The sequence below is a fragment of the Pollicipes pollicipes genome, unplaced genomic scaffold (genome assembly GCF_011947565.3).
Source record: "Pollicipes pollicipes isolate AB1234 unplaced genomic scaffold, Ppol_2.1 Scaffold_4219;HRSCAF=4965_pilon_pilon_pilon, whole genome shotgun sequence".
Lineage (NCBI taxonomy): Eukaryota > Metazoa > Arthropoda > Thecostraca > Pollicipedomorpha > Pollicipedidae > Pollicipes > Pollicipes pollicipes.
Genome location: NW_023596448.1, coordinates 5,244,487 through 5,256,268, shown reverse-complemented (window position 1 = coordinate 5,256,268; position 11,782 = coordinate 5,244,487). Strand labels below are relative to the sequence as shown.

Genomic DNA, 11,782 nt, shown 5'->3' with positions numbered 1-11,782 from the left:
GAGACCTCTGACGTCTGTTTCGTGCTGTCACAGCACGCGCACAGGCAGAAGGTTCTCAGGGGTCCCTAGATACACAGTTCGCTGCGCGTCCAACAATTGCGGGATTAAACCCGAGACTGCTCTGAGACATCTGGTGACCAAACTGCCGCTCCTTCACATTCAGCTGTGAGTCCTGCACCGGTCCTCTCGTCACCAGACCGCACAGCGCTGGCGCTGTGCTGCACGCGCTTCGATAAACCAGCGGTTGCCTGTGACGCATGGCCTCCGCGCCCAGCCGTAGAGGTTGTGCCGCCGCATGGTCTCCGCGCCCAGTTGTAGAGGTCGTGCCGCCGCATGGTCTCCGCGCCCAGCTGTAGAGGTCGTGCCGCCGCATTTCCCAATGGCCTCATGAGGAAGTCTGATCTATGTTGGGTGTCGGACCCTGTAATCTCCGTCAGCTGTGGTACGGGAAGGCCGTTTCCAAAAATTGATGCGGGATTTGGAACTATGTTTAAATTCGTAGCGGGGCTCATTCCATGCGTTTCCACATGCCCGATGTGCAGATCTGGATTTGCCGTTTGGGCGGGGCTCTCCGGAAGTACAGCCTCAAACAAAAGATCAACAGCACTGTCGCGGCCGCCACGAGAACGTGAGGTCGTGCCGACCAGTCAGTATCAATCAGTCATGATCAGTGATCTTGTAATGCTTGATTGTTTTAACATTGCCTCTGACACGTTGCAATTCATCTTTGAAAAGAGGAGGCAAGAAATTATCTAAATACGACGTTGAACAAGGCACTGATAATTCACTACGCTAGAACAACACACGTGCAATGACGAGAGCACCATCCCACCGGCCAATCCGCCATCGTATATCATGCGCTAACCAGCGGTGTTTCCAGCGCGAGTGACCGGGCGCTGACAATCACCTGGCCGCGGGCGGGCGCGGCGTCTCGCTTGTGAGCAGTACCTGGGAAAGGGCACAACAGTGGTTAGTGTGAGCGAACGCGTTACATGGCCACTGGCTGTGCAAGTGCAGGCATTCGAAGCACCTGTAATTTTATCTGTTCAAAATAAAGTGAGTCAGGTCGTAGTCAACGCGCGTCTTCATAGAAGGCAGGCTAGTATCTGAAGAATCTGTGATCACTGCCCGTCAGGATGTTGACCCATGTGCGCGAAGGGAGGTTAACTTTGCTGACCTGGCCCGCAGGTAAAGGGCCGTGCTTGGATAACGTTACACATTTTTGGTAATTTTCAATCCGTCTTTCCACGCTGTGCACTGATTACGTTGGGCAGCTCCCCCCCCCCCCTCCCCATCCCTCCCTGGTTACGCTGTTTTAAATGTAACTTACCAAATCTGTGACGTTTGTTGGGTCCCTAATCGAGCTAGAGGTGCGAGGCAGAGACGGCGCGCGCGTGTCACGCGAGGAAGTCAACGATGTCCGGCTTGTAAGTTTTAGAGCATTTGAAAAGGCTTGAGCATAACTTCTGACAATACCCGAGTGTAATGTTACGCTGTCCAACTCTCCCCCTTGTTATATTTCGCTCACAGCTTATCAAAACCTTCCCCTCCCTGCGCAATGTTATGTATGAACAGCCCTTAAGTCAGATAATTTGGGGGGCTTTACATCGTACTCGGCTGTTGGGGCATCTCGCCTGCCGCCCGCCCTGGATGGAAGGGCGGGCACCGCGAACAAACAAACCCGGTGCGTCTGGTTGCCCAGGTGCGCAACCTGACCACTTCACTCCCGGCACCCACTCGGTCTGAGGCAGTACATGCCATGCGTGCGTGCGTCCGCATGGCTGCGTATGAATCCCAGCGTCGTGCCGGCTCCCGGCGTGGCAAAGCTGGTCCGGGCGGACACGGCTGACTCCAGAACAGCCACGGTAATCGCAGCTCGTTCGTCACAAGATATCAGTCTGCGGCCAGGGCGCGCCCGCTCTCCGCCGGCTGCGGGGCCGCCGGCTCCATAAATCGCCAGCTCGGCCGGCGGCATCGCACGTGACGGCCGCCTCCCGCCATATAGAGGCATGCTCCACTTCTGCGCCAATGCCGGCGGCCGATATTGAGCAGGCTGTCGATGCTTATAAGCCGGCCTCGCGCGTGTCGACCGGCGGCCGGGACACGCCCGGACAGGGCCCTGTGCGCCCGCCGGTCCCGCGCGTGCCGACCGGCGGCCGGGACACGCCCGGACAGGGCCCTGTGCGCCCGCCGGTCCTCGCACGTGTCGACCGGCGGCCGGGACACGCCCAGGCAGGGCCCCGTGCGCCCGCCGGTCCCGCTCGTGCCGACCGGCGGCCGGGACACGCCCGGACAGGGCCCTGCGCGCCTGCCGGTCCCGCGCGTGTCGACCGGCGGCCGGGACACGCCCGGACAGGGCCCTGTGCGCCTGCCGATCCCGCACGTGTTGACTAGCGGTCGGGACACGCCAGGACAGGGCCCTGTGCGCCTGCCGGTCCCGCGCGTGTCGACCGGCGGCCGGGACACGCCCGGACAGAGCCCTGTGCGCCTGCCGGTCCCGCGCTTGTCGACCGGCGGCCGGGACACGCCCGGACAGGGCCCTGTGCGCCCGCCGGTCCCGCACGTGTCGACCGGCGGTCGGGACACGCCAGGACAGGGCCCTGTGCGCCCGTCTGCATCTGCGGCAGCGCTGCGGCGTCCGCCGGTCTGCACCACTGCCGGCCCTGCTCAGCTGCCAGACCGCCATCCATTGTCAAAACGTACCACCAAACATATAACGTAGGCTGTGTGTTTGTCCTATAAAAGCATGAACGGAAATTATGGCCGCCTGCTATGCAGACAAACATCTGGTCCCCGGCCTTAAACGGCTCGGTTGCTGCCACGTGGTGGAGCTCTAAACGCGGACAAAATGTTCCCATTTCTCTTGGTATTGTGTCACACAGAAATCAGTCACGAGAAAATAGGCTCTGGACACGAATTCGAGAAACCTGACTGCATCTTGCCTTGATGCAACGTGTTTGTGATGACCGGAACAACGAGCCGTGGCAGCCCAGGAGCGGGTGATGCCGTAGTTCTGCGAAAGCTCCCGCAGGCTGTGGAGTTCGCAACGCTCACTCTGAGCGGAATCTCATGCACCTCCGAGCGGTGATTTTTGCCCCAGATCTGAACAAACACCCATCCGTGGAAGAGTTACAAATGCATGCCGCAATCACTCACGTCGACGCGCATTCCGGACGCCGGCATTCGTCGGCCGGCGTCACGCAGGCCTCACGCCGCGTGATGCCTCCGTAAACACGCCGGAGAAGTAAACAGCCCGGGCGGCCGGCACTGCAGGCCGCCGGCACGCGACACCGCAGACCGCCGGACCGCCAGCCCCCGACCCTGCAGACCGCCGGACACTGCAGACCGCCGGCGCCCGACACTGCAGACCGCCGGTGCCTGACCCTGCAGACCGTCGGCGCCCGACACTGCAGACCGCCGGCGCCCGGCACCGCAGACCGCCGGCGCCTGGCACCGCAGGCCGCCGGCGCCCGACCCTTGCAGACCGCCGGCGCCCGACACCGCAGACCGCCGGCGCCTGGCACCGCAGGCCGCCGGCGCCCGCACCGCAGACCGCCGGCACCCGGCACTGCAGGCCGCCCGGCACCCGGCACTGCAGGCCGCCGGCACCTGGCACCGCAGGCCGCCGGCGCCCGACACCGCAGACCGCCGGCACCCGGCACTGCAGGCCGCCGGCACCCGGCACTGCAGGCCGCCGGCACCTGGCACCGCAGGCCGCCGGCGCCTGGCACCGCAGGCCGCCGGCGCCCGACACTGCAGACCGCAGGTGCCCGGCACCACAGGCCGCCGGCGCCTGCCACTACAGGCCGCCGGCGCAGTTATCCGAGCTAAGATCGTCATCGACGGTCGACCACAAAACTCGAGCATCCCATGGCGCCGCCGAGCTCCCGTGTAAGGCAGCCTTGCCTGATACTGCCCCGGAGCCGCTGAACTACGCGCCGCGTGGCCTGAGAGCACCGGGCCGTCTCAGGTGCCCCAGGCGATCTGGGGTGCGCCGGGAGTACGCCGCTCGACCGCAGCACAGTACAGATGATCTCAAACCACCTGAGATTGCACAGGTGACACCCTCCGACGAGTCGAAGCTACGCGTCGGGTGGTCCCAGCGCGTACAGCTGATCACAGACCTCGCCAGGTGCATTCAGAACACAGTGGACCTGAACCTGAGCATTTGAGTATAACTCGTTGCGCCAGCGGGGGCACGCCATTCCCTCCCCCCCCCCCCCCCACCCCACCCCCCACCCCGGGTTCCAAGAGACCCGGAGGCTCATCGTTATCGACTACGCAGGACCCGATTGGAGAGCCTCAAAGCGACATCCTACCGGGCCGCCCGTTTGATTTTGTTCTGCCCGGCCGTGCAGAAAGCAATGTGGATTTTGGAAGCCTCAGAATCTCAATCCCCAAAGCGCATTACTTGCGCAATCGGACCGCACCCGGCTTTATTTGCTACCGCGTGTACTCTTTAGTCCCAGCTAAGTGTTATCAGAGAATGCTTCCGATTACACGGCCCATAAAGCTGGTCTCTCTTCTGCGGTTTGTAATCGTTTTCTTTGAACGGCGCACCGCTGCTGCACTTCGTGCCGTGGCGCAGGGGCCTGGGACAGTGCTCAGTTGGAACGGCTCGTGCCACCAAGGGCGGCGTAGAGGGTGTAGGGGGGTGGGGAAGAGGGGCGGCTGAGGAGGCGGCTGTTCCCCCCCCCCCCTCTCCCCACCAGTGGGCTGTGAGAAGAGTGTGCTTTAAACCAAAGTAAGAAAATTGGAGGCCCTATTTACACAACTAAAGGCATTATAGCTATACGTTAAGTGCCAGAATACAGATCAAGGAGGCCTCCATAACTGAGCTTGGGAGTAATAAATCGGTCTTAGAAGACCCTTTGCTGCATCAAGAGACACGTTGTCTGTGTTCTTAGGTCACCTTTATGGATAAGGTAGCCAATGCGCCAGATCAGGAAGTCTAGCGTAGTGTTCAGGGGCCCTTTTGGTGGCTCGCGAGCCCCATGTTACAAGCGAGGAGACCCTGTGCTGCTTTATGAAGCACTCCCTATATTCAGGAGGCTCCATTTCTGGAATCAAGGGTGCCCTGAAGAGCATTGGGGGCCCAAGTCAGCATTGGGGATTCAGCCCCCCCCCCCCAAAGTATGCGGAGTGACACCCCTGATCGCAATTATTTAGTTCTGCATAAGGAGACCCTTCTGTTCATCGGGAGGCTCTTTATGGAACCGGAGGCCTGTTTTGGTTGGCAAGAACCATTTCGGAATAATTGGAAGCTTCCCATTCAAGATTTTCCTCTGTACACACTTATTTACTTGGATATGATAATGCAGAAGTTTGATAATGGAAAATGTGTTCACGGTGTCTTTCACCTGGAATACGACACTGCGCAGGAGGCCGTCTGCGAGAAGGCTTATTTGTCCAGGAGGCCCCCTTGAAAATCCCCGCCCCAACCCAAAACTCGCGGCGGCCGCCCCACGTGTCACTCAACCCGCAGTACAAAGCTCACAATCTGTCAGGAAGACCCTCAGCTGAAATATTCAGTTTCATGAAAAACATAACCAATGCGAGCAAAAACAAGCCTAGAACAGGGGCAATGAGTAACGAGCAACAAAATCGAAGAAGTGACGAGATCATTATTCTTTGGTAATTCATAAAAGAGCCCAAATCAGGGGAAAACACCACTGCTTACAACAGCTTCATCACCCTAGCACAGGCCCTGCGAATGATTTTTGAAAACCATGCGCCACTGGTGCGGTGGTCACAGCGAGTGTTCTGTATGTACAGTACGCGCATGCCAGCCTTAACTTGGTTCCCTGAAACTGGTCGTGTGTTCTGGCTCAGCTGATTCCACGTCACTGGTCGTGTGCTCTGGTTCCGCTGGTTCCATGACATTGGTCATGTGCTCTGGTTCCGCTGATTCCAGGACACTGGTCGAAACCGCTCGACCCGGCGCTCTGCCGACTCACGCTCTGCCGACTCACGCTCTGCTAACCCACGCTCTGCCGACTCACACTCTGCCGACTCACGCTCTGCCGACTCGCGCTCTGCCGACTCGCGCTCTGCCGACTCGCGCTCTGCCGACTCACGCTCTCCCGACCGCTCGACCCGGCGCTCTGCCGACTCACGCTCTGCCGACCGCTCGACCCGGCGCTCTGCCGACTCACGCTCTCCCGACCGCCCGACCCGGCGCTCTGCCGACTCACGCTCTGCCGATCGCTCGACCCGGCGCTCTGCCGACTCGCGCTCTGCCGACTCACCCTCTGTTGACCGCTCGATCCGGCGCTCTGCCGACTCACGCTCTGCCGACCGCTTGACTCACGCTCTGCCGACGGCTCGACTCATGCTTTGCCGACTCACGTTCTGCCGTGCTCGACATCCGCGACCCCTGGTGACCGGCCTGCTCTCGACACCACAGCTCAGGTCACGTCAGCTTAGTGGCAGGTGGACACTGCTCTTCTAAATGGTCGTCGCCCATGCTGGCTGTGTGTTCCATGCACTCGCTATGGTTTTTCACTGTCACGGCTTGTTGAAATTATGTCGGTAACATCCGAAAGTTGGGCAATGGAGCGTGGGCGGAATGTTTTCGGCAATCTTGCGGGGAGGCCTTTGATCGCTCGCTTGCTGCCAAGATACCGCCTAACGCACAACGGGCCCATCTTGATTTCTCAGGCTTGGCGAGCAGGGAAGCCGACAGGAAAGAATATTTCAAGGCAGACGATAATGTAGCCAGTCGATCGCCGCGGGCGCTGGTCCCCGTAAAATCCCTGCAATCGCAGCCGTCACAATCACAGCCGGCCACGCCACATCCGATCAGTCATGTCTAAGCCGGACACATCCCAGACCAGCCATGTTTGAGCCGGACACATCCCAACTGGCTACGCATGACAGTGACGTATCCAAGATTTCATTCAGGATGGAGCCAACTTGGATCATAGGCGCCGTTTTAGTCAATGGGACCGTATTCGCTGCGATGAGGACCTGTTTTCGTGTTCGGATGACCCTGTTAGACTGGATTTCCTGTTGTGATGCCTTGGGACAGTCGTTTATGTTGTACAAGTCTGCGCGCGTGCTAAACAGCAAACGGTATGGTGCGTTCGGCCCCAGAGGCCCCACCACCGCCCGGGGAAGGGTCATGACCCCAAACGCTCTCTCCTGGCTACGCTGCTGCTGCACGAGCACTGGCTATATACACCGCCAAGGTGACGACATATTAGAAATATCTTGGTTTGAGCGACATTGCTTTGCGTCGCTCATGCCATCAAATGCTCTTGGTTGTATTTTTCATATACAAGTTTACAACCGGCCCGTTTTCATCTTGTTGCACCGTACCCGGAACTTCTTGTTTTTTTCACGTTCGCGTTCATTTCACTGTGGTCATATCACTAGTGACTATCTGCTTAACTGAGGTGATGGAACTGGTTATCAATTTCACTTTTAACACGCGCACGGCTGGCCGGCTAGATACTCTTCGCTCGGATTGGGGTCAATTTGACCCCCCCCCCCCCCCTGAGATATCGAGAACTAAGAAAGCTAGATATTCCAAATTTACAGAGTATGTTGACCTGTACGTGAACTCATTTAGGTCAAGTTTGAGGTTCTTAGGTTATGAAATTCCGGTCAAATAAGGTCAGAGTAAAATTCCAAGTTGTTCTTAAAGTGCCTCCAGAACCTAGATAACTCTTTCTAAGCAAAACGGTCACATGCTCATCTAGGGTCAGTGACCTTGTCTGACCTTTTGAAGGCCATAGTGACCAAAACCGCATGACTGCTCTGAGTTTTGTGTTTGAATGAGTGACAAAGACTACGCTAGGCAGTATATTAACAAAATGTTGACTTGGGTCATTTTGGGTCAGTGACCTAGTCTGACCTCCAAAAGTCCATAGAAGATGCACAATGTGGTTCCTGCCATAAATAAATTTGAAACGAGCACCACAAACTATTCCATACAGCAAGCCCTAGAGTAATAAAACAGGCTGGTTTTGACCTTCGTCTGACCTACATACCTGACTTTGGTCAACGAAAGTTGCTCATTGAATATTTGTGTTGCCTAAGAAAGCATCTCAGAGATGCATGGCTTTGTTTACACTCCGCTGTTGCATCAGATTGAACGATTTTCTAGAGACTGACTTCGCTGAAAGCATGGCCTGACTTTGACCTGCCATTGGTCAGCGACCTTACAAGGTACATCTAAATGTTTTGATACTAAACGATGCGCTATTCAATTGTCTACAGCCACGCAAAATTTGGCGCGGCCACGCCGCGCCGTTCGGAAACCATTCTGGAAAACCTTTGGGGGGGGGGGTCAATTTGACCAACCCCCACCCGAGCGCGTGTTAAAGAAATTTCAAAGTAAGCCGAGCTGCGACTCATCGATTAACCACTTTCGGGAATACGGGCGCCAAATCATCGTCATTACCATACGTTTGCTCCAATGCGCCGAAACGCCGTGTGCCGGGGCGTCACGTGACCGTCTGGCACCTGCCGTTTCTTCTGCGCGACAGCTGACGATCGGCCAGCTGTGACGTCATCCACAATGGAACAGGCGGCGCTGCCGGCGCGGCGGCTGAGGTTTTAATTGGAGCGCTGGCCTTTCCAGCTGCGCCAGCGCCGTCATCAGGCTTTGAATTCTATTGCGCCGTCGGCTGAGCGTTTGTGCCGCGTCGGCGACGAACCAACTCGATTCAGCAAAAGTTTGCGCGGCGCTGGGGGAGGCTCGAAAGTCGGGCGTGCGCTGGAACCGAAGAAGAGCCGACGAATGCGGCCACTTGTGCTCTTTGCCACGGACGTGAGCTGAATCAACGACTCTGCGAAAACCAGCGCCCACTGCGGCAGAGATGCTGAGCAGAGATGCTCAGTAGCAGAGGCCATTGCTGAGGAGCAGGAGCTTCAAACCTTTTGGAAGAACGTCTCTGTGTAGTTTCGTCAAATTGTACGGAAGCCTGCCATCAACCTGCCGTGGGCATGTGACCTCGTGCGGACAGACTGGAAGCCCTTCTCACCTGGAGAACTTTCGGTGTGATGCTATACAACCCTGCATTCTGTACTGGTGTTAACACCTTGCTGCTGTTGCCTCCAGCGGCGAGGCCTGCATCATGAATACAATACGCTGCAATGGAGCTAACGAGCTCTCCGACACCGATGCCGACGGCCTATATCCGACAAAGCAGCCACGGGAGCCCCCTCCCCGGTGGTATCATCCCTCAGAGCAGCCACGGGAGCCGCCTCTGCCAGTGGTATCTCTCAGAGCAGCCACGGGAGCCACCTCCGCCGGTGGTGTCCATTAGAGCAGCCACGGGAGCCGCCTCCGTCGGTGATGTCCATCAGATCAGCCACGGGAGCCGCCTCCGTCGGTGGTGTCCTTTAGAGCAGCCACGGGAGCCGCCTCCGTCGGTGGTGTCCATCAGATCAGCCACGGGAGCCGCCTCTGTCGGTGGTGTCCTTTAGAGCAGTCACGGGAGCCGCCTCCGCCAGTGGCGTCCATTAGAGCAGCCACGGGAGCCGCCTCCGCCAGTGGTATCTCTCAGAGCAGCCACGGGAGCCGCCTCCGCCGGTGGTATCTCTCAGAACAGCCACGGGAGCCGCCTCCGTCGGTGGTGTCCATTAGAGCAGCCACGGGAGCCGCCTTCGCCAGTGGTATCTCTCAGAGCAGCCACGCGAGCCGCCTCCATCGGTGGTGTCTATTAGAGCAGCCACGGGAGCCGCCTCCGCCAGTGGTGTCCATCAGAGCAGCCACAGGAGCCAACTCCGTCGGTGGTGTCCCTTCGAGCAGCGCCTGGAGCTTCCTCCGCTGGTGGCCCAGCCCCCCCTCTGACCCGGGCCGACCGCCACTCCGCGGCCGGGCCGATGACCCGCGCTGCGAGGCCGGCTCGGCCAGCGCGGCGCCGCCTCCGCACGCATCTGACCGGCGTATCGGCCGCTGTCGGCCTCATCACGCGTCACGCCTCACGCGGCGTGACAGGCGCCGGCTGGCGTGTCACGCCGGGATGACGCGTCGACACATCTCGCGTAACATCGCCGCCTAATTGGTGTCGCGCGGCGGTGTCCAGATTGGCATCGTCATCGCCTCCAGGGCCGACCACAAACAGCCTGGGGCGGCGATGTGTGCCGCGGTCGCCTGGGGAGATGGCCGAGATTCGAGGTCGCCGCGGGGGAGCAAAACCAGAGCTCACACATGCGGCTACCGCATCGCAAACGTGACTCGGGCAGGCTTAAATGTGGTCCACAGACCCTGCTGTCAGCGCTCATGACTACCGATGGGAGCAGCGCGGACAGTCGTCTCGCATGTACAGATCACAGGGCATAATGCAATGAAATCTGCATGCCTTTGAACTTTCAAGCTAGCGGTTCCTGGATCCATGTGTCTGAACTGTAGCATGTCGCCTGTGGGCGTTAGGTGGAAATACTTGACTTCATTCCTTCTACTCTTTCGGATTTTTGTTGTTGAATAAGTCACTTGTGAATACAGCCAAACATTCACAGCATTGCAAGCACAAGCGGCAAAGAAGATGAGAATGGCTCTCTGCTCGCTGGCGGAGCCTATCCGGTTTCGTGGGCACGCACCGGGCACGGAGGCGGTAAGCTGGAGGCTACCCTGAACCATCTGCTGTCACCGGGACGGCTCTGGAGACGCGCGTGACGTCATCCGTCTGGCCCGACGTGGACAGGAGAGCTGCATTTGTCTGGAAGTCCTTGCTCAAAGTCCAGTCAAAGTCCAGCGATGGACCTACAAACAACAGCTCCAGTCACTTCCACCGCCGCCGCACTCCTTCACTCGAATCGAATAAAAAGAAAGAAAACACTCTTGGGTGATGGTATACAATCGTAATAAATCATCATGACCGTGGTTGATGTCTCACAAACTTTTGTAAAAGCATCCACAAATTACAAATCATACCCATGTCCCTTAAGCTTGACTATCACTAAGTTCGACGACGGCACTCTAGTCGGATGGTGAGAGGTAACGAATAGTAACTAGGTGAATCATGAGTATCACAGGCTTTCCTGAGGACATTAACATCTATGTCCTGTTTATCGATTCCCTTTGTCGGAGAAGTCTATTGAAGGAAGTAGTGTGCTTATGAAGTAGTGTGCTTACTTATGAAGTAGTGTCTAGTGTGCTTCATGCACAACTTGCTTATGTTCCCGGATCAAACTTTTTGAAGCCGAACAGCATTAGATAAGTTGAGATACGTACCAATTTGCGACACAACACAATGATGTCGATTGTTCAAACAACTTGAAAGCTATTTACCCGTCCTTTCAATTTCCAAACCGGTTTTTCGAATTTGCTGGGATTCCAATAATTTTGAATCCATTTGGGACCTCCAACTTGGACCGAGTCCGTGAAGACATGACGCTGCCGGGCTGACGTCACAGACCGCAATCGCCGTGGTAAGACAGGAGAGGGATGGGCATGACGCTGCCGTACTAACGTCACAGACCGCAATCACCGTGGTAAGACAGGAGAGGGATGGGCATGACGCTGCCGGACTGACGTCACAGAGCGCAATCGCCGTGGTAAGACAGGAGAGGGATGGGCATGACGCTGCCGGACTGACGTCACAGACCGCAATCACCGTGGTAAGACAGGAGAGGGATGGGCATAACGCTGCCGGACTGACGTCACAGACCGCAATCACCGTGGTAAGACAGGAGATGGGATGGGCATGCATATCGTGCCAACGTGCCGTAGCCACCGACGCGCGCACTGCAGTTTAGGCACATGGGATCAGTTATCTTGCAATAAACTGTTTCATTAGTTCAGGGCTCTATAATTAGATCAGTAACGTCT

General features: G+C 57.7%; 1 protein-coding gene across 1 annotated transcript; it reads left to right on the top strand.

The window, feature by feature from the left end:
* Positions 1-1,416: 1,416 nt before the first annotated feature.
* LOC119095710 (opioid growth factor receptor-like) lies at positions 1,417-5,982 on the top strand. The gene is made up of 4 exons (XM_037218565.1): positions 1,417-1,427; positions 2,176-2,602; positions 3,737-3,845; positions 5,915-5,982. The coding sequence occupies exons 1-4, from the start codon at positions 1,417-1,419 to the stop codon at positions 5,980-5,982; spliced, it is 615 nt and encodes a 204-aa protein (XP_037074460.1).
* Positions 5,983-11,782: the final 5,800 nt, after the last annotated feature.